General features: G+C 47.9%; 2 protein-coding genes across 2 annotated transcripts in view; both read right to left on the bottom strand.

The window, feature by feature from the left end:
• Nucleotides 1-12,391, bottom strand: part of LOC139049605 (uncharacterized) — a 31,733-nt gene extending 19,342 nt beyond the window's left edge. Inside the window, exons 1-2 of the mRNA XM_070525211.1 lie at nucleotides 12,192-12,391; nucleotides 10,278-10,648 (exon numbers count right to left, since the gene is read on the bottom strand). Of these exons, the coding sequence (XP_070381312.1) occupies nucleotides 10,278-10,518 (241 nt within the window). The 5' untranslated portion in view covers nucleotides 10,519-10,648; nucleotides 12,192-12,391. The remainder of the gene's footprint in view (nucleotides 1-10,277; nucleotides 10,649-12,191) is intronic.
• Nucleotides 12,391-27,643, bottom strand: part of LOC139049606 (uncharacterized) — a 32,143-nt gene continuing 16,890 nt past the window's right edge. The window contains exons 5-6 of the mRNA XM_070525212.1: nucleotides 15,952-16,047; nucleotides 12,391-12,964 (exon numbers count right to left, since the gene is read on the bottom strand). Coding sequence (XP_070381313.1) covers nucleotides 12,647-12,964; nucleotides 15,952-16,047 — 414 coding nt within the window. The 3' untranslated portion in view covers nucleotides 12,391-12,646. The remainder of the gene's footprint in view (nucleotides 12,965-15,951; nucleotides 16,048-27,643) is intronic.

The raw sequence follows: 27,643 nt of genomic DNA, 5'->3' as shown, positions 1-27,643 counted from the left end.
TCTACCATAAGACGCGTATCTTCATTCTTGTGCCTGTACAATATCGCGCATTCATCTAACTCTGGCGTGCTGTTACAATCTCGGCAATGTAGCGAAAGATTAGAAGGCGATCCGCCGGTTCACGACCTTTTATGTTCCTTTAGCGTCTGATTGATACACCGTCCCGTTTGCCCTACGTAGAACTGGCCACAGCTAAGGGGAATTTTTTAAACCACACCCATACGACAGTGAGTAAAACTGTTGTTCTTATTGTGCTTCATTGGACCAATCTCTGTTCGTTTTTCGCCTTTTACCCGCTCCTTTTTATTCTGTACGGCAGCGCATATCTTACCTAGCTTATTGGGAGCAGTGAAAGCAACATTAACATCATATCTACTAGCAACTTTTTACGCCTGTGCGACACTGAATGAATATATACGGAATATCCACTACTCTTTTTTTTGCTATCACTGCTTTCTGTAATCACGTCCGTCCCTCTCGAAACCGACTTCTTTAGGCACTCAGCCACAGTGGCCACCGCTACACTAGGATAACCTGCTGCTAATAGGCGCCGGACCTGCGCAATCAAACTGGCGCTCATTTTGTGCATGCAAGATCTTGTGAGGGAAGACTTGAGACACGACATGGCAATTCCGTTTTTTACTCATTTAGAATGCTTGGATTGAAAGTTTAGCAACGGCTTCGAAGATCTTGGGGAGTACTGCCAAAAAACATGATTTTGTTCGAAGATCAAGGAAATGTCAAGAAACTGAATTACGCGTCACTGAGGAAATTCCTTGGTAAACTTTAATCCTCCCCTACAAAGTTTAAATTTCTCACTCACAAAGGTAGCAGCGGAATCGAATTCTTCCCTATTGCAGAAAATCAGGTAATCATCAACGTAACGAAATATCTTGATAACGCTATCACCTTAGGCTTTCTCTAAGCAGTTGTCAACCTTACTCAGGTAAATGTTGCTAAGAATAGGGGCAACCTTTGAGCCAATACAAATGCCTGATTTCTGCAGAAAAACGCGAACTCTCCACCCAATCAGCGTTGACTTCAAGCACATAGAAAGAATTTCTAGAAAAGCTTCCTTGGAAACGCCGCATCTGTCAATAAAAGCCGACTCTTGCACTTGTTCTTTAATGCACTCATTTACGGATTTAAGCAACCCGTCATGCGGCAAGGAATAATACAGGTCTTGGATATCCATACTAAAAGCTGTACAATCACCAGGATTTTCCTCTCTCAAATACTGAACTAGTTGATAGTTGGCGTTCGTGTTGTCTACTTCTCTACTCTTGTGTCCTGTCTGCACGCCTCACTTCTATTTTGCATAATAAATCCTTACCAGCTAGCTCAGCTTTCTGTCGTTCTAAGAATATGTAACTTTCTCGTGCAAGTAATATCCACCTCACTGAATAACTCAGGTTCGACGATCGAAAGGTTTGACATGCTACTACAGGTTCAGTATATAAAAGAAATTAAATTATTGGATTTTACGTGCCAAAAACACTTTGTAGTTATGAGGCACGCCGTAGTGGCGGATTCCGGAAATTTCGACCATCTGGGGTTCTTTAACGTGCACCTAAATCTAAGTAATGGGTGTTTTCGCATTTCGCCCCCATTGGAATGCGGCCGTCGTGGCCAAGATTTGATCCCGCGACCTCGTGCTCAGCAGCCTAACACCATAGCCACTCAGCAACCACGGCGGGTAGGTTCAATGTATAACTATAGATCAAAGGACGAGATTACAAGAAAAAGATAAACAAATATGCATCCACTCGCACAAAAACCAGGGAAGCGGCACTAGTAAACACCATGAAATGAACATGGTGTAAAAGGGAGCTTTATGGAACCGAAAAATTGTTATCCACCTCTGTCTTTTGATGGCACCGCAGCAGTGGGTAACATTTTTGTTATTGACGGTTGACAAAATGCTAAAATCTGTGGCAAAGAAGGTAAGTTTTATGGTATTGACAATTCCAATGGCGTCAATATATACGAAAATTAAGCACATTACACTGCATCCCTGTAAAGGGTGCACCAGCGTAGATATAGCCCCGTTGAGGCAAAGCCGCCACACGGCACACTTTGGGGAAATGACTTCGCTTGGACTATACTTCATGTCCATAGTTTATTGACTCAGGCTGCTTGGGGGCCAAGCTGAGAAGCCGCGCTATCCATGGTCTCCGTAAAATTTCCATGATTGCGAGCGGAATTTTAAGACTAAACCGTCCTTCGACGAAGAGAGACGTTGGAACACCTTCCAAGAACAACAAGGCTTTGGAAGGAGGAGCCATCTCAGGGACACATCAGCGACTTTTATGAGCTGGCACGCCAGCGGCCGAGCTAACCCTCACTGGACAGGCCGCCATTGGAATATGAACCTGGCAACGTTTAACGCTAGAACATTATCTAGTGAGGCGAGTCTAGCAGTGCTATTGGAGGAATTAGAGGGCAGGAAATTGGATATAATAGGGCTCAGTGAAGGTAGGAGGCCAAAAGAAGCATATACAGTGCTAAAAAGCGGGCACGTCCTGTGCTACCGTGGCTTAGCGGAGACACGAGAACTAGGAGTCGGATTCCTGATTAATAAGAACATAGCTGGTAACATACAGGAATTCTATAGCATTAACGAGAGGGTGGCAGGTCTTGTTGTGAAACTTAATAAGAGGTACAAAATGAAGATTGTACAGGTCTACGCCCCTACATCCAGTCATGATGACCAGGAAGTCGAAAGCTTCTATGAAGACGTGGAATCGGCGATGGGTAGAGTGAAAACTAAATACACTATGCTAATGGGTGACTTTAATGCCAAGGTAGGCAAAAAGAAGGCTGGAGACAAGGCAGTGGGGGAATATGGCATAGGCACTAGGAATATCAGGGGGGAGTTATTGGTAGAGTTTGCGGAACAGAATAATATGAGGATAATGAATACCTTCTTCCGCAAACGGGATAGCCGAAAGTGGACGTGGAGGGGCCCGAACGGCGAGACTAGAAATGAAATAGACTTCATACTCTGCGCTAACCCTGGCATCATAAAAGATGCGGACGTGCTCGGCAAGGTGCGCTGCAGTGACCACAGGATGGTAAGAACTCGAATTAGCCTAGACCTGAGAAGGGAACGGAAGAAACTGGTACATAAGAAGCCGATCAATGAGTTAGCGGTAAGAGGGAAAATAGAGCAATTCCAGATCAAGCTACAGAACAGGTATTCGGCTTTAACTCAGGAAGAGGACCTAAGTGTTGAAGAAATGAACGACAATCTTGTGGACATCATTAAGGAGTGTGCAATGGAAGTCGGTGGTAACTCCGTTAGGCAGGATACCAGTAAACTATCGCAGGAGACGAAAGATCTGATCAAGAAACGCCAATGTATGAAAGCCTCTAAGCCTACAGCTAGAATAGAACTGGCAGAACTTTCGAAGTTAATCAACAAGCGTAAGACAGCTGACATAAGGAAGTATAATATGGATAGAATTGAACATGGTCTCAGGAACGGAGGAAGCCTAGAAACAGTGAAGAAGAAACTGGGAATTGGCAAGAATCAGATGTATGCGTTAAGAGACAAAGCCGGCAATGTCATTACTAATATGGATGAGATAGTACAAGTGGCTGAGGAGTTCTATAGACATTTGTACAGTACCAGTGCCACCCACGACGATAATGGAAGACAAAATAGTCTAGAGGAATTCGAAATCCCACAGGTAACGCCGGAAGAAGAAAAGAAAGCCTTGGGAGATATGCAAAGGGGGAAGGCAGCTGGGGAGGATCAGGTAACAGCAGATTTGTTGAAGGATGGTGGGCAGATTGTTCTAGAGAAACTGGCCACCCTGTATACGCAATGCCTCATGACTTCGACCGTACCCGAATCTTGGAAAAGTGCTAACATAATCCTAATCCATAAGAAAGGGGCCGCCAAAGACTTGAAAAATTATAGACCGATCAGCTTACTGTCCGTTGCCTACAAACTATTTACTAAGGTAATCGCAAATAGAATCAGGAACACCTTAGACTTCTGTCAAGCAAAGGACCAGGCAGGATTCCGTAAAGGCTACTCAACAATAGATCATATTCACACTATCACTCAGGTGATAGAGAAATGTGAGGAATATAACCAACCCTTATATATAGCTTTCATTGATTACGAGAAAGCGTTTGATTCTGTCGAAACCTCAGCAGTCATGGAGGCATTGCGGAATCAGGGTGTAGACGAGCCGTATGTCAAAATACTGAAAAATATCTATAGCGGCTCCACAGCCACCATAGTCCTCCATAAAGAAAGCAACAAAATCCCAATAAAGAAAGGCGTCAGGCAGGGAGATACGATCTCTCCAATGCTATTCACAGCGTGTTTACAGGAGGTATTCAGAGACCTGGATTGGGAAGAAATGGGGATAAAAGTTAATGGAGAATACCTTAGTAACTTGCGATTCGCTGATGATATTGCCTTGCTTAGTAACTCAGGGGACCAACTGCAATGCACGCTCACTGACCTGGAGAGGCAGAGCAGAAGAGTGGGTCTAAAAATTAATCTGCAGAAAACTGAAGTAATGTTTAACAGTCTCGGAAGAGAACAGCAATTTACGATAGGCAGCGAGGCACTGGAAGTCGTAAGGGAATACATCTACCTAGGGCAGGTAGTGACTGCGGATCCGGATCATGAGACAGAAATAATCAGAAGAATAAGAATGGGCTGGGGTGCGTTTGGCAGGCATTCTCAGATCATGAACAGCAGGTTGCAATTACCCCTCAAGAGAAAAGTGTATAATAGCTGTGTCTTACCAGTACTCACCTACGGGGCAGAAACCTGGAGGCTTACGAAAAGGGTTCTACTCAAATTGAGGACGACGCAACGAGCTATGGAAAGAAGAATGATAGGTGTAACGTTAAGGGATAAGAAAAGAGCAGATTGGGTGAGGGAACAAACGCGAGTTAATGACATCTTAGTTGAAATCAAGAAAAAGAAATGGGCATGGGCACGACATGTAATGAGGAGGGAAGATAACCGATGGTCTCTAAGGGTTACGGACTGGATTCCAAGGGAAGGGAAGCGTAGCAGGGGACGGCAGAAAGTTAGGTGGGCGGATGAGATTAAGAAGTTTGCAGGGACGGCATGGCCACAATTAGTACATGACCGGGGTTGTTGGAGAAATATGGGAGAGGCCTTTGCCCTGCAGTGGGCGTAACCAGGCTGATGATGATGATGATAATGATGACTGTAAGCAAGAAAACGCCTGTCTCAACCCGAGTTAACAGAAATTTACGTGTACCAACACACGATAGAGGGGTTATAAACCTGGACCACGTCCTAATCGAGATAATCCCTAAACGACAACATCAGGAGAGTTTATTCGTACGAAATGCTTACAGCAGCCCTAAAAGCAACAAGATGAGGCTCGGAGAGTTAATTAGACAAACAATAACTATAGCCAGTCATCAGGCATTGGTCACACTGGGGGACTTTATTGCCCCAGATCGATGCTGGGGGCACAAAAACGACACCGCGAAAGGCAGGAATCTATCGCTTGCGGCGCAAAGGGCCCACTTTTCCCTAGTAACGGACGGACAAACACCCACCAGGATAGGCAATAGTGTTAGCATCGATGCTACGCCGGATCTTACATTTATCAGAAACACGCGTGATACATATTGGACAAACACCCTGGAAAATCTGGGGTGTTTTCGAAAGGGGGCAACGGTATTTGGAACTTCACGGCAGCGTGCACCGCACAGCTGCACCTGATTTTATATTCTCGCACACGTGTCAGCGTTCCCGCTGCTGTCTGTAGTGGCACCCTCGCGTGCATTTCTTGTTCAAGCTTTGTTGAAGGGTTTGAATAAATAAACGCAGTACGGTGCTGCTAATTTCTCAATTTAGCATCCTGCTGCTTGCGGAGCATAGTGGCCCCTGCAGCTCAGTTCTACTTCTTAACGCGACGACAGACACCGATTGCAAAACCTTGCTTCTACCTGCGGCAGCAAGCATTGGAACAGTTCGAGATAACAAAAATGAATGAATTCTGGGGTTTTACGTGCCAAAAGCACTTTCTGATTATGAGGCCCGCCGTAGTGGAGGACTCCGGAAATTTCGACCACCTGGGGTTCTTTAACGTGCACCTAGATCTAAGCACACAGGTGTTTTCGCATTTCATCCCCATCGAAATGCGGCCGCCGTGGCCGGGATTCGGTCCCACGGCCTCGTGCTCAGCAGCCTAACACCATAGCCACTGAGCAACCACGGCGGGTATAACACAAAGCCGCAGAAGGCCACTTTGTGCGAGTCATCTAAAGGCGTCAGAGAAGGCAGTGCGGCGTGCGATAGTTCCCCCAAAGAAAGAATGAAAGCGAAGCGCGGCATATGCACGTACCAGCCCAGCCGCAGCCGCTGCGTAAAACAATGGCCCAGATGCGACGGAGGAGCGAAAACGACGCCCAGTAGACGTTTAGTCTAGGAGCACCAAAGCGACGTCAGGGAAATCTACATGTCACGCCAGCGGATATGATGGGACGCGCATGCGCACAGCTGCTCTAGCGGCACTCTCGAGAGCAGGCACTGCGTCGGTAGACGGCGTTTGGATGCAGTTTGGCATGCGCTCCCGTGATCCGTATAATTTTGCTCACGGGTGTACCTTTGAAGTAAGCAGAAGTTAGACAGGCACTGCAGTACCTGCGCCCGAATCCGCTCCCAGCTCCGATGGCATCAGCAACAAAATGCTACGGATTCTCGATGATCTCTCTATAAAGGCGATTACCCTATACATGAACGACTGCCGCGAGAAGGGCGCTGTCGCTCAACAATTGAAAACAGCGCATAAAATCATGATCACAAAACAAGGAAAAATGGTAAAATTAGAAAGTCTAAGACCGATATCATTAACATCCATAAGCGTGACTCACACAGTTGCGTGTAAAGCCACGATAAGAGCATGTTATTGCAGTGCTTGCTCACCGAAGAGAAAGTCTAGTGATGGATCATAAATGATACGCTTAAAAAAAGTTCACTATTTCAGAGTATTTTGAAACACTTTAAGCAGGAAGCATTCCTTCATCTGACGAAAACTGGGCAGGGTGACGAGAAATATGATGCGTAACAACTCGTTTAAAATAAAGGTCATCATGAAAATGCGGACATTCAAGTAAAATATGCCGAACAGTTAGTTGCTCTCCCCATTTCTGACAGGTTGGCGAGTCTCCCACATTAAAATATGCACGAGCGTTCCGCGTACGTGCGTGCGTGTGTGTCCATTCGTAATCTACAGAGAGCTACTTCTGATAGCCTAAGAAGCTTCAGTACAGGACTCTTCCACAATAGAGGATTTACTAAGTCATCTTATTTCATATCCCGCTCTGTGTCAGCGGTTTTTTTGCCTCTGGCGTACAAATCTCTTCACATCTTACTTGCAACCTATTTGACATCTTTCACAGTACATAAAACAGATTTTGTCGCATTCTGGTCTGCTAGTTCATCTCCTAGCATACCACAGTGACCTGGAACCCAGCATATTACAATGGCTGTCTTTGACCAGTGAATATACTTTAGAACACTTATATAAAAAAAATTCATCGACAATTACGATGCTCCTTAATGTGAAATTTGAGCGCAGCTCTATACGTGTTTTCATTTCGCGATATATTGGCGGACACGGACAATGTCTTGTGCAGCACGTTGCAAACGGAGTGAATCGTGGCGTGACTGCCTCTCTAGTCGGGAGATCACGAGAGGCAGAGCGTGGGTGACGCGCGGGCGCGATTCATAGCAGCCGTCGCGCAGAGAGATCTCCGCTCATGCAAAGCTTTGTTTCCATATATGGTACGGTGACGTCACCGGTGAACACACAATGCGCGCTACTCTGGCGCAATCTCGAAGCCAGAGTCTTGTGCGGCACTACGCTTTCGCCTCGCGCTTTCGCCATGCCCTCTTCCTCCCTTTCCGCCTCATGGTTCCGCAGCACTCTCCTCCTCCGCTTTCCTCCTCGCCTCTATTCGCTTGCGCCGTCTTTCATCACACACTGCGCTCCGCGTTCGCTCGGTTACGAGGGACGCCGACGCTCGCCGCAGGGACGGGCGCCCAAGAGCTGCACTCTAAAACCGCGCTGCGCGAGTGCCTAACCGAATATAGTCCGGTTACGACACTTAGACAATCCGTGTATATAAAACAGCTTGCTGTATTCTATTTTCTAGGATATGATTAAAGGTTAGGAGAATGCCGTAAGCTTTAGCTTTAAGAAGGCTACTGTTCTTACTCAATTTCCGGTAGCTTTCAAGGATTGTATCGTGAGCTGCACATGATAGAGCTGTGGTGGATTTTAACACATTATAGAAAAATGAAATTGATAGATACATGTATTGCGGGAGAAAAGTGTTGTGTAATCGCTACACTTGGATTGCGCTTACTGTTTATGGATTTGAAGGAAAATCAGTTTACTGGGCGAAGATCTCATGGGAGCGATGCTATTGCCATAACTTCCATCACGTCTTTGAAACTAATCTGAAACTCATTTGCCACGGCCCTCAGAACCAATGGAAATTGTTTCGATATGGACGGCCGATTTTTAAGCAGTTGTTTACAGAGAGGATTGCAAAGAAGTGATGTGCAGGGATGTTTACTTTGGGAGATGAAATTCAGAGCATATGTCACGGTTCGTCGTTCAGAACATTCATTACTGAGCAACTTCTGTTAATGTTCGCCACGTCTTCTAGCACTGCCTGCAGCGAAACCCTACAGCAAAAGAAACTGAAGTAAAGTTTTTCTAACGCAAATAAGTATACTGTTAGGATTTTGCTTACACTATACCCTATTTCATCTCTTTATTATTTCAAGAAATGTTACTTTTTGAATGTCAGTTACTAGAATTTTAATTCATTTTCTGTGTAATATAAATAAGTATTTCACGCATACAACTTGCCCTAGAATATCGTAACAAAGAATAATAATGGCGTAGCATGTGCGTTGCAATACATGAGTAAAAAGCAGCCTATATCCTAAAAAGAGAAGAGACGAACCGTCGCGAAGTCAGACGGGGCTCAATATCGGCAAGCCCACTCAGCGAGAGCAATTGTTTGTGGATGACCAACGTGAAGCCGCTGAACGAAGGAAAACTCTGCAACTCGAGTCACATGCCGGCGGTTTGTCCTTCCATCAGGTTAGTCAGAAAGTTGTCGAACTCCCTTGCTAGAACATGGCGCACACCGAATTCAGGGTTAACGGGCTTTCTCACTATGGCCTCATCTCGAGCATGAGGCGATGGTCTGCGCAGGTGAGAGCCAGCCCGGATACCGCCCCCTCTCATCAGTGCTGCTGGCCTCCTCTGCCTCTTATGTCTAAATTGTCTCTAGCACCTTGCTGCTCAGCCCCGGTTCCATTTCCGCCGGAAGCTGAATGCAAGTAGGACTCGTGTGCTGAGCTCCGAGTGCACATCAAAAGGGTGACAGGATATGTGAGACTTTGTTTTTTTTTAGGAAAGTATGCCACCTATAAACCTTATAAATAGCAGTAAGCGTTAGAGCTCTCTAAATAATTTATTTTCCACAACCAGTGTCGATATAGTTTCCCAGGAGGTGACCGTATCGCGACGGCACGACGCAAGTGGTCACGTGAGAGAAGGGCCCCATCGAGACATCTTCATACTCGCTCCGGCTCGCTCCTTTTCCTCCTATGTTGCTACATCGGGCCGTTCGGGCCATACAAGGTATTTAACACTTCAGACAACTCATTTCACGCAAGAAGAGAACAGCCTGTAATATGTCCGTGCTCATTTAAAAATAAATCCCTGTGAAGTAAAAAAAAAAGCACTCCAGAGGTCCTTTCGTCACCGCGATTCTCATAACCGCCACGTTGCTAGGGAATGTAAAAAATCAATCCTTAATCGGTAAATCACAACCGATATTGCTACTAAAGAAACAAATGTTGCTGCGAATGGAGCGTCAGAGGGAACTGTCCTTCTTGCTGCCAGTCGCGAGAGAGCTGCGCGTTGACGCGGGCTTTCAAGCCGTTTTGTTGCCTAATAAGTGTAATGCAAGCGAAGAACGAACGTTATTCTTAACAGGAGAAACGGGGCGCCCTTGAAAAGCTCATGAAAATTGAAACCACCTACACCTTTCCTCTACGCTATACTGTAGTGTCACGGTTAAAACATTTCTCTAAGACGCGTCCAGGCCTCCCTGAGAAGCTGTCGTGCCTCTCGAACACTGTCATCGAGCGCGTCATCGCGGAATCACGGCCGCGTGCCCGCGTTCAGCAGCGGAACGCCACAGGGGAGTGCATCAACGTGCCTCGAAGAGCCACGTACCTTCCTGAAACTTGGGCAGCAGCTGGGTGATGATCGTCTCCCCACGGTCTAAGGCCTGCAACCTGTGGCCCGCGCGCGGCGTCCTCTCGGCACTCGCTGCCTTGACGAGCGTCCCGAGGAAGGCAGCCGAGTCGGTCGTGCTGATGTCTCGCGTGGAGACGAACCTACGACGAGGGGCCCCGTGCGGGGTAGAGTGCCACACGCGCAGAGGACTTCTGGAGGTTCTCGCCCGTGGCCTCATGAAGCTGGTGGTCGCCCAGTCGTTCGAAGAGAGGCGCAAAGAAGGCGGAGTCCGGCCCCGCTCCAAGCCACGCAGCGGGTCCTCCGTTCTGGACGCCGGTGAAGGATTGGCCAACAGCTTCCTGCGGAAGCTACTCAGACGACCCGGGATTAGAGGACGAATACAATTTCTCACCCATCCCTATTTGGAAACACCCACATTCTTGTATGATAACACGGGAACGTATGTCTTTTCATATGAGAACTATGGTGGTAGAGAAACGTCAACGTTGGGTGTGTAAGGGTCATACGCTATTTATCTTTGTCCTCTCTCTCTCTCTCCCTGTATATCTAGGGATCGGTTTATGCTCGAAGGCCGTCTGGTCATTCACATCACCACAGCAAAAGTGCTTGACTGACTTCGAATCGGCCACTGTGGCCAGGAATGGAACTCGCGAACTAACGCACTGCGGCAGAACGCCACGGTTCACTGAGCCACCGATAAAGTCGCGTAAACCATTCAAGTAGTGTCGATTGTCGCGAATTTGCGTTGAGCACTCGACTGCATCCACTACGGAGATACTATTTGTAAGGGAGAGTACACCGCCATCGAAAGAGTTAAACGCTATACGTGAGCTACGTGCCCTCCGGAGCAAACGTTCCCGTGTTTTTTAGTAACTTCAAAAGGCTGTTTGCCACGTGTACGCCTACGTTTCGCAGCGAAGGGACTGATGTGTCCCCTGTCACAGGGAACGCATGAATGCGGGGCACGAGCAAATTTGTTCCTTCTTGAAAATGTTCAAATGTAGGCATCGTCTTCTCTCCGCTCTGTGTTATACAAGGTGTCCGAGCTGTCGTGCACCAAGTTTTAAAAAATTTGATCCTTCCATGCGGGTGAAATCAACTGCGTATCGTTAGCAGCAATCTTCAGAAGCGCATCTTACATACTTTGTGTTCTTTTTAATTGGTTTGTAACGATTAATTAACGAGCGTTTTAGATATTATATATTCAGCAGTAGGGTAAACAATCTGCCATCCACTGCTAGCAGATCGCATCAATCAGAATGGAATTCTTCCGCTGCTTTTGCTGTACTTTCGAGATTACTGATGAGATTAGCCTGCTTGTCTTTCAGTGCATATATCTTGGCTTGTACTATGCCAAGTTTTCTTGTCACTGATATCATGCTACGTCCATTTTTTTTACTTCTTTCTGACGTTATAATTTGGAATATCGCTTACTTTCTCCTTGTTGATGAGTTTTGATAGCACTGCGGAATAGTGAGCTCTCTCAAAAGCGACCATTCCCGAACGGATGGACTAACGTATGCATTGCCGAGCTGCGCCTCTGAACGCCGAGCGAGCGGAATTTAGCTACGATTACGTCATGTGTGGCGCCATAACGGCGCCGTCCACGCACGCGGCACATGCGTGACTGAGTAATGGCTCTAAACAACGATACCAAAGTAAGGTGCGTTGCAAAGATATAAGCGACAAAGCTATAACGTATTTTCGTTACATCTCTTTCAGCAAGCGAATCCCTTTCAGAATTTTTAAAGGTGTTTCCACCGAGGTCCGCGCTTTCCTTTTCCCCATTAGAGCATGGGCCATCTGTTCAATGAACATCTATTCAATCAAAGTTGTTTCCCGTCCAAATGAAAACGAAACAAAACATCACAAGGACACAGACAGCATCACCTGCTACGCTGCGGTCTGTCGGCGCTACGACGGACGAGCGGCGAAAGCTTCGCTTCCGGCTCGATTCGCCGCTGGAACTGCGGCGCCCGGAGCAAATTTCCTCGAGGTGGCTGCTCTGCCTTTCGATCCTCTCCCTCCTTTTTCGGATGACGTCGGCTCTCGTGAGTGACGAGAAGGAGGCGCGCTCCACGTCGCCGCCGCTGTCACGGTCGACGTCCTCCTCGCGGACGCTGCGAGGCAACGCGCCAGACCTCTCCCGCACCGTGGAGAGCTGCGCGACGCGCCCGCTCGCACCAGCGTCGTCGTCGACGTCGGTGCCCGAACTGATGTCAAGGCGGCCCTCCGACGCCGTCGGCGGGCCACCGACGTCGGAGCTCGAAGCGACCGAGCCATCCGCCAGTCGAAACGAGACTCGCCTGTGAGGCTGCGCTTTGCGAGGTGGCTCGCGAGGCGCCTCACGAGGCGGCTCTGGGAGGCCCGCCTTGCTGGTTGACGCTTCGGCTGAAGCCGGGACGACCGTGCTGCTCGCCGGCACGCGGAGCCACCTTGGCGGCGGAGCGTTGGGGCTCAGCGAGCTGTCGCGCGGGCGGTACTCGAACGGCGCGTAGGTGAACTCGACCTCTTCGACCATCGCGAAATTCCGCTGCCTTGGCGGCCAATTTATTCGTGATCCTTTCGTCCACGGCGCGTCGCTGTTTGGCGGAGAGGTTGTAGTACCACATCCAGGGGGACGAGTCGTCAGGCTTCGCGCGATTTCCGGCGCCCATCTCATCCTGCGTAAAGATAAAAAAGATTGTTGCAGAGACAATTGAAGAGCATTTTAAAACCAAAGGAATGACGGTAACTGTGGCACAAATTATGAACATTTTTTTTCTTTGGTGTACAACGGCACGAGATTTACCCCGACGATGTGACAACGGTAGTAGTGCCATCGTCATACAGATAGCATGACGAAAAAGCAATCACGACAGCGCGCCGACGATGGTGAGTTGATGGACGCTGTGGAAGCTGCGGTACGCTCCATGCCAACAGGAAGGACAAAGTTAGTCAATTCAGGTTTAATGGCGCAAAAGCGACTAAGGTCATGCTGCGCCAGTCACAGGGCGGGTGTAAAGGTATATGCAAGTTATACTAAGTGCGCAAATGTTCGCGCCTCTGTGTTTCAGTATGTGGGCTTGTCACAATAATGTAAATTACTGAAAGCGATTCATGAAATTTCTCGCAAGTTGGTGGGTTTTCTTTTCGAAGTAGAAAATTGTGTGCTAGATGTGTCTGCCCAATTCGAAGTCGACATAAGATCACCTCATGGAACCGTTCTTGGTGACTGCACGATTTCCACTCGCCAAACAGGGGTTCATTCGCATGCAATTGTTATTTAAGCACTAATTAAATTATTGCTGCCATTTTGATGCCAAGGCCTTACTAATCACTCGGATACTGTCCTTGTATGGAAGTGTTATGTGAGTTATGCCTTTGTGCGCTGCCATGGACGCGCATCTATCTGCTGCTTCATTCCCGGGTATACTAACATGGCTCGGGACCCAATAGAATCATATGGTGATTTATTTGTTATTAACTGAACATTAAAGGCAAATATTACATCAAGCTAAAGTGATAGATTAGCACTGTAGAATATTTAGGGCGTCAAAATTATCGCGAACAGAGCCTTTATTATCGAGATATAGAGGTAAATGCAGGACATGATTAGAGACTCCCCTGGGGTATTCAGGTACTTGCCCGATGACGAAAGCACTCCTCAGTTAAATTCTGTCCCTTGTACTCAACCACTCGTTGCACAAAACTACCTTGTATTGTATTATAAGACGAAATAAAATACTGCTTCTCCAGTTCTATATTTCACTTTTAGGAAAAATAACTCATTGAAATAACCCTGACAACGACGCGGGCGGTCGAAAGGTTTCGTTTACGCTCGACTCCGCGCCGCCCACACTTTCGCGCTTCAGTAGCTATCGCGTAGTGCTGCTCTGGTTTTGCTGAATCGCGGAACTCGCACAAACCGCAAGGAGCAGAGAATTCAACTTCCATGTGATGTCGCGGGATGCCCAAACGGTATACGCCACTTGACCAAAGAGCAGCTGCAGCGCCTCATCCGCCACTCTGTCTTGGCTCGGTGCCACCGTCTGTCGGGCGCCGCTTTACTCATTGACGTCAGCAAAAGGTGATTATGGTGGCTAGGGTGGTGATGGCGTATGCAACTTCCCCACTCCCCCGGTTGGGTGGCGGGAGATTCGAATTGCGATAAAGGTATACGCACCCTTCAGATCCAATTTTTTTGGAAACTAAGTATTTTTTTTGCAAGAGACAAGCGTTGTGAGGTTTCAGGAATGGTATTTAAACAGTCCACATTCGCTTGGTATTTGCCTTTAGTACCCCTTTAAAACCATGTTTATGAAATCGCCAAGCATGGGTTCAGACGCGGAGTTTAGAGCTTTGAGTGCACATAATGAATCAGCTCAAATAATAGCATTCTTCTGCTTAGTCGGTGGTACTTTTTTTACTGCCCTCCATATCACATAAACTTCGGTGGTAGACTGAACCGAAATGATTTATCCGAATGCTATTTTCGCAATTTTTCGTTCTGCTTTCGACACCTTCGTATACTTGTGCTTTAGAGCCGTCAGTGTGAAATTCCGTGTAATTTTTACATTCTTGAATAGCTCAGAACTCTTGTATTATGTATTCTTGTGGGTTGTCATTTCTTTAGATGCGGTAGTGTCCAGTAACATAGCTGTGTGAAATTCCACCATGGGGGCAATCTTTGTGGCCTTTAGGCAACCTCCAGGATCTCTTCAGGAACATCATAAGTCAAGAGTATTCCTGGTGTCGTAAGGGGCCGAATCACGTTCAGTTTGTGTAGTGTACGCTTGAGTTGCATTGTGTCACGATGTTGTACCATATGTGCTGCAGTGATGAATGAATTGTAAGTACGCAGGAAACAGTGAGTAATGCTCAGCGTTGCTGCAAGAAAGGCTCATACAGTCAACGTATAAACTTGGGGCAGGTGATGCTCTGTAAGCACAACTTGCCAGTCGCAGCACAAGGTTATGTATTCGATCAAGTCGTCCAATGTAAGGGTGTCTGGCTGAGCCATAAGCTACGCAGCCGTAGTCCAGGAAGCTGAAGGTATGATCTACGTAAGATGCTACGTTCCGACCTAACATAAGAGGTACGCTCGGTCGGAACCCAAATGCTTATGGGATAACTCTTTCAGAATATTTAATGCGTTGTTTGTCTTAATCTTTGTCTTTTTATGGGCCACGAAGTTTGTTTTTTGTCAAAGATTACTCCAGAGAATTTAAACTCTTGTTTTACCGGCAGCGCCACATCATTCAGCTTTAGAACGGCGTCTAAGTACAATCCATGTTTTTGCGAGAATTGCACTGTAACAGTTTTTTAGTGGAGAAGCGAAAGCCATTTTTCTCAGCCCATTGTATTAGCTCATTTATTGTGATCAGGAGCTGCCATTGTGATTCGGAGCACTATCTATGTCTGTTGTTGGATAGCGCTACAGCCTATGCAACATAGTGTGTAGGAATTCTAAGAACAGAACTGAAAGAGCTAGACCAAGGATTATATGGTCATCCGATTCAATGCACATCAACATCCTATGGCGACTCCCATAAAAAGAAGCCTAATTTCCGTGTGCTGGTAGATACCCTTCCGGATGCCCAGGGTCCATAATACGGCTCAATTATTCCACTGAACTAAGCGGTCAGGTTCAGTACACGACACCACTCACCCAGGGCCTTGAGAACCACGGCAGGATTTCTCGAGTGTCGCTGTCGGCCGCCTCAGTTGAGTCGCTCCAATCGGACATGGCTACCAAATGAAGAACCTGGATAGGAAAACAAACATTGACAGACTCTTTTACCAATTGTATATTGTAACGTAGATTGGAGACGGGGTGTTACAAAAGAGCCGTTTCTCTTTAATGGCGGGCCAGAAAAAGAGCGTGCCGCTTGCGCACTTCATCGTCTTTCATGGCGCCGACCTTTGCGCGCGCTGTTATGCGGTGCAGGAGCCCCACAGCTTTGTGTCAATTGCCCCCATGCGAAAAGCGATCGTCTCGGTCGCGTCAAAACGTTATTTCAGCGACGTAAGATGTGGAGCTCCTCAGGTGTATCTCGTCGTCCACGTACGCGCATAGTATGGTTTCATGCGCACTACACGAACAATTTGAGCGCGAGGACGACGACGGAGCGAACCGGGCTCAGAACTGCAGGGGACGACTTCGTAGGTCACGTCAGTGAGGTGGCGCGTAAACTTGTAGTTACCAAAATACCGGCTGATCAACTTTTTCGAGAGTCAACGGCGACGGACGAGCGTCCAGACCGACAAGCAGGCGCCGGTATTGTCATGGACGTCGCGTCGACCCTGGTTGTATCGAAGGGTCTCTGTATGCTGTTGGCTCCGAATACGATGCCGTGCAAGCTGGCGTGCCTCTTCGGCTCTTTGTACAAACTCTTCCGTGTGCTCGCTGGTCGGGCTATTATCAGCCAGAGGTAGCATGGCGTCAAGTGTTGACGTGACGTGGCGCCCGTATACAAGTTCGAATGGCGTAAACTGTGTGGTCTCCTGTACAGCAGTGTTAGATGCTAAAGTCACATAGGCTAAAATCTCGTCCCACGTCTTGTGCTCTACGTCGACAACATAGAGAGCATATCAGCCAGCGTTCTGTTCAGACGTTCAGTTAATTCATTGGTTTGAGGCTGATACGCAGTGCTCTTGCGATGAGAGCAATGCGTCAGCTGCAGAACGACCTGCATAAGTTCCCCTGTAAATGCTGTACCGCGGTTGGTGATGACAACAGACGGTACACCATGTCGTAGGGCGATGTGGCGTACAAAGAACTTGGCCACTTCATACGAGTTTGCTTGAGGGATAGCTTCGGTTTCGGCGTACCGGGATAAGTAGTCGTTAACGACGACTATCCATCTGTTGTGGGAAGAGGTCAGTGGGAATGGCCCAAGTGGATCCATTCCTATTTGTTTCAATGGTGCTTGAGGAGGGTCTACATGATGAGAAAGTCGGCCGGTTTGACTGGTGGTTTCTTCCGGCGCTGACAATCGCGGCAGGTCTTCACGTACCGTTATACAGAAGAATAAAGCCGGGGCCAGTAATATTTCTGTCGTATCCTTTCGAATGTCTTAGCGAATCCCAGGTGTCCCGCGCATGGCTCATGGCACGCTTGCAAAATGTCTTGGCGCTGCGCTGACGTCACGGCAAGGAGGTACGTATTGGGACCGCTTCCACAGTATTTCCTGTTAAGCACGTTGTTGTGGAAGTAGTATGATAAGCCTTGCACGAGCGAGCGGGGTAAAACACCTTCAACTCCTTGAAAGTGCTCGATAAGCGGCAGCAGCTCAGAGTCAGCGCGCGGGTGCTCAGCCAATTTTATGGCGTGGATAACGCCGACAAATGGCAAGTCATCGTCAAGGTCCGATGACGTTGTAGGGAGTGGTGCGCGTGACAAGCAGCGTCACTGTGCTTCTTTCTAGATCGATAGACAACTGTAATCTCGTACTCTTGTAGGCGCAGGCTCCAACGTGCTAGTCTGCCTGAAGGATCCTTCAGGTTGGCAAGCCAGCACAGCGCGTGGTGTCACTGACTGCCTTAAAGGGTCTACCGTACAAGTAGGGTAGGAATTTAACAATTGCCCACACAACCGCTAAGCATTCTTTTTCAATGGTTGAGTAGTTTTTCTCAGCCTTGGTGAGACTGCGGCTTGCATAAGCAATGGTTCGTTCCGCACCAGCTTGCCAGTGTACAAAAACTGCGCCGAGACCAGAATTGCTGGCGTCAGTATGAATTTCAGTGTCAGGGTCTTCGTGGAAATAAGCAAGTATTGCGACGGCTGCTGTGCGTCCACCCAGATGAAAGGCACATCGTCGCGTGTAAGCCGTGTAAGAGGCTCAACAATTCTCGAGAATCCTTCGACGAAGCGCCTACAATATTCGCACAAACCAAGGAAGAGTTGGACAGCCTTCTTGTCTGTGGGTGGTGAAAACTTGGCGACAGCAGCTAACTAGTTGGGGTCTGGTCGGACGCCTTGAGAACCAACGGCATGGCCAAGAAATTTGAGCTCTTGGAAGCCGAAGAAGCATTTTTCAAGCTTGATGGTGAGGCCGGCAGTAGGGATCGCAGCGAGGACAATCTCGAGTCGTGCGAGATGTTCGTCAAAAGTGCTTGAGAACACGACGACGTTGTCCAAGTGTACGAGGCAGGGTTGCCATTTGAGTTCAGCAAGCACGGTATCCGTCCTCAGCTGAAAGGCAGTCGATGCCGAACAGAGACCGAAGGGGAAAACTTTCAACTCATAAAGCCTGTCAGGTGCCACAAACGCTGTTTTTTTCACGATCGTGTTCATCAACATCGATTTGCCAATACCCTGATTTACGATCCAATGAAGAAAAAAACATGGCATGTTGTAGACGATCCAGTGTGTCATCGATGCATGGCAATGGATAAAGATTGCGCTTGGTGACACGGTTCAACTTTCTGTAATCTACACAGAAGCGTAGTGTGTTGTCTTTCTTCCTGACTAACACTACAGGGGTTGCCCACGGACTGGTGGACGGCTGGATCGCGTCGTCTTGGAGCATTTCTCACCTGATGCTTGATCGCTTCCCTTTCCTTTGGAGACACTCTGTAGGGATGCTGACGGACAGGACGTGCGGACTCGTCCGTAATGATGCGGTGCTTTGTGATGGACGTGCGACGCGCTTTGGATGACGTTGAAAAACAGTCCACAAATTCATTCACGACACTCAGTAGACGATCTTTCTGATGGTCTGACAGAGCGGCGTTAGCGTGAATCCGTTCTTTTAGGCTAGGTAACCCAGATTGCTGAGACATTGCTTGGATTGAAAGTTTAGCAACGGCTTCGAAGATCTTGGGGAGTACTGCCCAAAAACATGATTTTGTTCCAAGATCAAGCAAATGTCAAGAAACTGAATTACGCGTCTCTGAGGAAATTCCTTGGTAAATTTTAATCCTCCCCCACAAAATTTAAATTTCTGACTCACTAAGGTAGCAGCGGAATTGAATTCTTCCCTATTGCAGAAAATCAGGCAATCATCAACGTAACGAAATATCTTGATAATGCTATCACCTTAGGCTTTCTCTAAGCAGTTGTCAACCTTACTCAGGTAAATGTTGCTAAGAACAGGGGACACATTTGAGCCAATACAAATGCCTGATTTCTGCAGAAAAACGCCATCTCTCCACCCAGTCAGCGTTGACTTCAAGTACATAGAAAGAATTTCTAGAAAAGCTCCCGTGCAAACACCGCATCTCTCAATAAAAGCCGACTCTTGCACTTGTTCTTTAATGCACTCATTTACGGAATTAAGCAACCCGTCATGCGGCAAGGAATAATACAGGTCTTCGATATCCATACTAAAAGCTGTACAGTCACCAGGATTTTCCTCTCTCAAATACTGAACTAGTTGATGGTTGGCGTTCGTGTTGTCTACTTCTCTACTCTTGTGTCCTGTCTGCACGCCTCACTTCTATTTTGCATAATAAATCCTTACCAGCTAGCTCAGCTTTCTGTCGATCTAAGAATATGTAACTTTCTCGAGCAAGTAATATCCACCTCCCTGAATAATTCAGGATCGACGAACGAAAGGTTTGACATGCTACTACAGGTTCAGTATATAAAAGAAATTAAATTATTGGGTTTTACGTGCCAAAAACACTTTCTGGTTATGAGGCACGCCGTAGTGGCGGATTCCGAAAATTTCGACCTTCTGGGGTTCTTTAAGGTGCACCTAAATCTAAGTACACGGGTGTTTTCGCATTTCGCCCCCATTGGAATGCGGCCGTCGTGGTCAAAATTTGATCCCGCGACCTCGTGCTCAGCAGCCTAACACCATAGCCACTGAGCAACCACGGCGGGTAGGTTCAATATATAACTAGAGATCAAAGGACCCGCGAAGCGGCACTAGTAAAAACCATGAAAAGAACATGGTGTAAAAGGGAGCTTTATGGCACCGAGAAATTGTTATCCACCTCTGTCTTTTGACGGCACCACAGCAGTGGGTAACATTTTTGTTATTGAAGGTTGACAAAATGCTAAAATCTGTGGCAAAGAAGGTAAGTTTTATGGTATTGACAAATCCAATGGCCTCAATATATACGAAAATTAAGCACATTGCACTGCATCCCTGTAAAGGGTGCACCATCGTAGATATAGCCCCGTTGAGGCAAAGCCGCCACACGGTACACTTTGGGGAAATGACTTCGCTTGGACTATACTTCATGTCAATAGTTTATTGACTCAGGCTACTGGGGGGCCAAGCTGAGAAGCCGCGCTATCCATGGTCTCCGTAAAATTTCCATGATTGCGAGCGGAATTTTAAGACTAAACCATCCTTCGACAAAGAGAAACGTCGGAACGCCTTCCAAGAACAACAAGGCTTTGGAAGGAGGAGCCCTCTCAGGGACACATCAGCGACTTTCGTGAGCTGGCAAGCCAGCGGCCGAGCTAACCCTCACCGGACAGGCCGCCAATGGAATATGAACCTGGCAACGTTTAACGCTAGAACATTAGCTAGTGAGGCGAGTCTAGCAGTGCTATTGGAGGAATTAGAGGGCAGTAAATGGGATATAATAGGGCTCAGTGAAGTTAGGAGGCCAAAAGAAGCATATACAGTGCTAAAAAGCAGGCACGTCCTGTGCTACCGTGGCTTAGCGGACACACGAGAACTAGGAGTCGGATTCCTGATTAATAAGAATATAGCTTGTAACATACAGGAATTCTATAGCATTACCGAGAGGGTGGCAGGTCTTGTTCTGAAACATAAGAGCTACAAAATGAAGGTTGTACAGGTGCACGCCCCTACATCCAGTCATGATGACCAGGAAGTCGAAAGGTTCTATGAAGACGTCGAATCGGCGATCAGTAAAGTCAAAACAAAATACACTATACTGATGGGCGACATTAATGCCAAGGTAGGCAAGAAGCAGGTTCGAGACAAGGCAGTGGGGGAATATGGCATAAGCACTAGGAATAGCAGGGGTGAGTTATTAGTAGAACTTGCGGAACAGAGTAATATACGGATAATGATTACCTTCTTCCGCAAGCGGGATAGCCGAAAGTGGACGTGGAGGTGCCCGAACGGCAAGATTACAAATGAAATAGACCTCATACTCCGCGCTAACCCTGGCATCATACAAGTTGTGGACGTGCTCAGCAAGGTGCGTTGCAGTGACCATAGGGTAGTAAGAACTCGAATTAGTCTACACCTGAGGAGGGAACGGGAGAAACTGGTACATAAAAAGCCGATCAATGAGTTAGCGGTGAGAGGGAAAATAGAAGAATTCCAGAGCAAGCTACAGAACAGGTATTCCGCATTAACTCATGAAGAGGACCATAGTGTTGAAGCAATGAACGACGATCTTGTGGGCATCATTAAGGAGTGTGTAATAGAAGTCGTTGGTAACTCCGTTAGGCAGGATACCAGTAAGCTATCGCAGGAGACGAAAGATCTGATCAAGAAACGCCAATGTATGAAAGACTCTAATCCTACAGCCAGAATAGAACTGGCAGAACTTTTAAAGCTAATCAACAAACGTAAGACAGCTGACATAAGGAACTATCATATGGATAGAATTGAACATGCTCTCAGGAACGGAGGAAGCCTAAAGGCAGTGAAGAAGAAACTGGGAATTGGCCATAATCAGATGTATGCGCTAAGAGACAAAGCCGGAAATATCATTACTAATATGGATGAAATCGTTCAAGTGTCTGAGGAGTTCTATATAGATTTATACAGTACCAGTGACACCCACGATGATATTGGAAGAGAGAATAGTCTAGAGGAATTTGAAATCCCGCAGGTAACGCCGGAAGAAGTAAACAAAGCCTTGGGAGATATGCAAAAGGAGAAGGCAGCTGGGGAGGATGAGGTAACAGCAGATTTGTTGAAGGATGGTGGGCAGATTGTTCTAGAGAAGCTGGCCACCCTGTATACGCAGTGCCTCGTGACTTCGAGCGTACCGGAATCTTGGAGAAACGCTAACATAATCCTAATCCATAAGAAAGGGGACGCCAAAGACTTGAAAAATTATTGACCGATCAGCTTAGTGTCTATTGCCTACAAAGTATTTACTAAGGTAATTGCAAATAGAATCAGTAACACCTTAGACTTCCGTCAACCAAAGGACCAGGCAGGATTCCGTGAAGGCTACTAAACAATAGACCATATTCACACTATCAATCAGGTGATAGAAACATGTGCGCAATATAACCAACCTTTATATATAGCTTTCATTGATTACGAGAAAGCGTTTTATTCAGTCGAAACCTTGGCAGTCATGGAGGCATTGCGGAATCAGGGTGTAGACGAGCCGTATGTAAAAATACTGAAATATATCTGTAGCCGCTCCACAGCCACCGTAGTCCTCCATAAAGAAAGCAAAAAAATCCCAACAAAGAAAGGCGTCAGGCAGGGAGATATGATCTCTCCAATGCTATTCACAGCATGTTTACAGGAGGTATTCAGAGACCTGGATTGGGAAGAATTGGGGATAAGAGTTAATGGAGAATACCTTAGTAACTTGCGATTCGCTGATGATATTGCCTTGCTTAGTAACTCAGGGGACCAACTGCAATGCATGCTCACTGACCTGGAGAGGCAAAGCCGAAGGGTGGGTCTAAAAATTTACCTGTAGAAAACTAAAGTAATGTTTAACAGTCTCGGAAGAGAACAGCAGTTTACGATAGGTAGTGAGTCACTGCAAGTGGTAAGAGAATACATCTACTTAGGACAGGTAGTGACTGCGGATCCGGATCATGAGACTGAAATAATCAGAAGAATAAGAATGGGCAGGGGTGCTTTTGGCAGGCATTTTCAGATCATGAACAGCAGGTTGCCATTATCCCTCAAAAGAAAAGTTTAAAACAGCTGTGTCTTACCAGTACTCATGTACGGGGCAGAAACCTGGAGGCTTACGAAAAGGGTTCTATTTAAATTGAGGACGACACAACGAGCTATGGAAAGAAGAATGACAGGTGTAACGTAAAAGGATAAGAAAAGAGCAGATTGGGTGACGGAACAAACGCGAGGTAATGATATTTTAGTTAAAATCAAGAAAAATAAATGGGCATGGGCAGGACACGTAATGAGGAGGGAAGAAAACCGATGGTCATTAAGGGTTACGGAATGGATTCCAAGGGAAGGCAAGCGTATCAGAGGGCGGCAGAAAGTTAGGTGGGCGGATGAGATTAAGAAGTTTGCAGGGACAACGTGGCCGCAATTAGCACATGAACGGGGTAGTTGGAGAAGTATGGGAGAGGTCTCCCAGGTTTATTCACACTATTCAGACTGACCACCAGGCCCTGACGTGGCTGTCAAAGCTACAAAACCCAGCCGGCCGTTTAGCCCGTTTGGCCCTCTCTCTTCAGAAGTATAATTACAGAGTAGAATACAGGAAAGGCACCTTCAACAAGGTAGCTGACGCCCTGTCCCGAGCACCACTCTCCGGGGATGGCGAGCCGGCACCCGAAGTCCTGGCTGTGGCAGTGCCTGTGGACGCCTGGGGGACACTGATCTCCCGCCAGCAGCTACTCGACGCCCAGCTATGCGACGACCAGTGCAACTTGGTACGCAAGGGACTGGACGGCGCCAACTCTGCCGGTAGCGGCAACTACGACTGCTACATGCAAGCAGACGATGGCCTGCTCTTGCGGTATATACCTGCTGCCGATACGGATTACGTTGAGTCCCCATTCCGCGTCGTTGTGCCTAGGAAGCTGCGCACGCCTTTTCTAGAGTACTTTCATGACACCCGGCTCGCCGGTCATAGCGACGGCAAGAAAACATTCGAAAAGTTGTGTCGCGTCGTGACATAGCCGCACATGAGAAAGGATGTCTTCAGATACGTTCGCACATGTCCTACCTGCCAGACCGTGAAACCGAGGGGAGGGAAGCCACCGGGCTTCATGCAACCAGTTGAGAGTCGATACCCATGGGAAATTGTGGCATGTGATGTTATGGGCCCATACCCCAGGTCAGCTAAAGGGAATCGATACTTGTTAGTGGTTACTGACCATTTCTCCAAATGGGTAGAGCTGTACCCGCTACGCATGCTGGATTCTAAGATAATCTGGGATAGGTTGTTGGAAGCATTCACCCATTTCGGTTTCCCAGCGCAGCTTATCACGGACAATGCCACGTATTTCACAGGCAGGATATTCGTGGACACCTGCAAAGCTCTTGGCGTGCAGCACAAAAGGACGACACCATACCACCCTCAAGCCAACATCACGGAGCGTGTCAACAGAAACCTTAAGACAATGCTGGTGGCTTTCACCGAGCGGCACAAGGACTGGGACGTTCGTATCCAGGAGATGGCTTTCGCCACAAGGACCACAGTAAACCGGTCGACAGGGTTTACGCCAGCGGCTATTCTTCTCGGTCGCGAGCTCCGTTTTCCTATTGAGCATGCATTCACCAACGGCTCTGAAATGCCAACTTGCAATTACTCCACGTTCACACAAAATCTTTCCAGCCGCCTGGTCCACACTCTGAAGGAGGCCAGGGAAAACTTGGACCTTGCCCGCCTGGAACATGGCAACCAATACAACAAAGGCAGGCGGCCCCTGGAGTTCGCGGTCGGCGACGAAGTGCTCCGTCGAACGCACCCACTCAGCGATGCTGCAAAAGGGTTTGCTGCTTCCCTCGCGCCTAGATGGGATGGCCCTTACGTGATCACGAAACGTATTTCTAGCTTGGTGTACCTACTGCGGGAAAAACATGGCAGCAGAGTAGTAGGGCCCGTCAGCTTGCACGACCTCAAAGCGTACTACGAGCGCCCATCAGACAGCTAACCGTGCTTCCGTCATTATACGAGTCCGGCAGTTAACTCGGCTGTGTCCTACATCAGGTATCTGTTAATCGCGACGTTTTTACATATGCTGTCCTTGTAGATATCCTCGCCTTACGCAGAATGCCACGCTACCACTCCAACGGGTGTCACCAGCCTGGCTGCCACGGCGGCCCATCGCAACATCACCTACGTCGTCGGTCTCTCACCCAGGCGACCGATGTGCGCTAGCGTCGGTTGCGCGAAAAGTGCATTGTCTCTGAAAGAGCGCACGCCTTGAGCGCATGCCAATCGGAGCCGTCACGTGCAGCTCCGAACGACGCCAGACAGCATTCGAGCCCATCGCGTGCCAACTGCCCCGAACATTTTGCTTCGCAACAGCCGTGATATACTCGACTAGGACGATGCATGGTGCTGTTGGACATAGCGTTGGACATAGCGTTGGACATAGTGTTGTTGCAAAGTGTTGTTGCAAAGTGTTGTTGCAAAGGGTTGTTGCAAAGGGTTGTTGCAAAGGGTTGTTGCAAAGGGTTGTTGCAAAGGGTTGTTGCAAAGGGTTGTTGCATAGGGTTGTTGCATAGGGTTGTTGCATAGTGTAGTTGTATAGTGTAGTTGCATAGTATTGTTGCATAGGGCTGTCGGACACCCAGGTGGGTGTCCGGTCTTGTACGGGGGGGAGTGTCGGACCCTTGGCCCTCTCTGCAGCGCGCCCGGGGGAAGCCTTTGAATCGCGCGCCACAACGGCACTCGTCGCATGGAGCATGCGCGTCGATCGCGGTAGCGTAAGAACTCGCGCGGGGACTGCCGGGAAGGCGGCTGCCCGATAAGAAGGCAGCGGAGACGGCACTCGGGGCTTTTTGCGGGGCGCGGGCTTGGGGAGGCGCTGGTGGGGCGTGGCCCGTCTAGGTTTCTTTTACCGAGCGTGCTGCAGAGCAGGGGGAAAAGCGTCTTTGCATTGTGTCTGCATGAAAGAGTGTTGTTGTTCTTGTTGTTCGCTTTTGGGACTGTCTGCGCGCCTGGATCGGTGCTTGCTTGCTTTCTGCGCTTTATGCATTCGGTTATCGCCCGAAAGATTGTGTTGGTTGATGGTTGGTAGCGGCCGTTCTTTCGTCGCTCCCTTTCGCTTGTATATTTTGTTGCCTCGCTGTTTTGCTGCTTGCCTCTTTGCTTTTGCTGCTTTTTGCTGCTTTGCTTCTTTGCTGCCTACTTCCTTGCCTTGTTGTTTTCTGCTATTGGCCGCGAGGCTACGGTAATTTTGAGTGTTACATGCTATCGTAAATTAAAGCGGTTTTTGTTCCTTGCGCCTTTGGTCCTGTGTCGTGCTGGTCGCGGCTCGCGGACCCCCTGAGCGAAGGCTGAAGGGCCTTCAGTTAAAATCAAGAAAAATAAATGGGCATGGGCAGGACACGTAATGAGGAGGGAAGAAAACCGATGGTCATTAAGGGTTACGGAATGGATTCCAAGGGAAGGGAAGCGTAGCAGAGGGCGGCAGAAAGTTAGGTGGGCGGATGAGATTAAGAAGTTTGCAGGGACAACATGGCCACAATTAGCACATGACCGGGTAGTTGGAGAAGTATAGGAGAGGCCTTTGCCCTGCAGTGGGCAACCAGGCTGATTATGATGATGATGATGATGATGATGATTATGGCATATGACAACCCCTGGGCCGGCAGGTCTCCCACACCTTGGCCTGAGTGGAGACTGGGCCCCGCTCCGCCAAGGGCCAACACCGGCAGACGGCGTCGACTTCGTTGGAGTGGAGGGAGAGAATCTCCCCTGAAGAATGCGAGCATAGCAGTGGATGGTGGCACACCCCCGCTTAAGATATATTACTTGTAGCAGTAACAAGTCCCAGTAACAATAATGCAGAAAAGTGTGGAAGGAATCGATTGTCAGGCTACGATGCTTGAAAACATGCAAAAAATTGGACGCTCAAAGGTGATAGGGCCGATAAAAATCCACAAACCCTACTATAGGCCCGCGGAGACCGACGAAACTAGTGGCACCAAAGAACCAGTTCCCAGTCAACATGGCCTCACGTAATCATTAAAAAAATGGCAGTGGAAGTGCAGGTGATACATTCGGAAACGGAGTGATCTTCAGCAATTTATAAATAACAAGGAGGCACCGGACATCATCGCTCTGCACGAAGCGGGGGGAGGAGCCAAACTGTCCGGATATAAAACGTATGGCACTATGAGCAAGAAAACGCCTGCCTCAACCCGAGTTAACAGAAATTTACCTGTACCAACACACGATAGAGGGGTTATAAACGTGGACCACGTCCTAATCGAGATAATTCCTAAACGACAACATCAGGAGAGTTTATTCGTACAAAATGTTTACAGCAGCCCTAAAAGCAACAAGATGAGGCTCGGAGAGTTAATTAGGCAAACAATAACTATAGCCAATCATCAGGCATTGGTAACACTGGGGGACTTTATTGCACCAGACCAATGCTGGGGGTACAAAAACGACCCCGCGAAAGGCAGGAATATATCGCTTGGGGCGCAAAGGGCCCACCTTACCCTAGCAACGGACGGACAAACACCCACCAGGATAGGCAATAGTGTTAGCATCGATACTACGCCGGATCTTAC

The sequence above is a fragment of the Dermacentor albipictus genome, chromosome 9 (genome assembly GCF_038994185.2).
Source record: "Dermacentor albipictus isolate Rhodes 1998 colony chromosome 9, USDA_Dalb.pri_finalv2, whole genome shotgun sequence".
Taxonomy (NCBI): domain Eukaryota; kingdom Metazoa; phylum Arthropoda; class Arachnida; order Ixodida; family Ixodidae; genus Dermacentor; species Dermacentor albipictus.
Note: the sequence above shows the minus strand (reverse complement) of the source record. Positions and strands in the feature narration are given on the sequence as shown.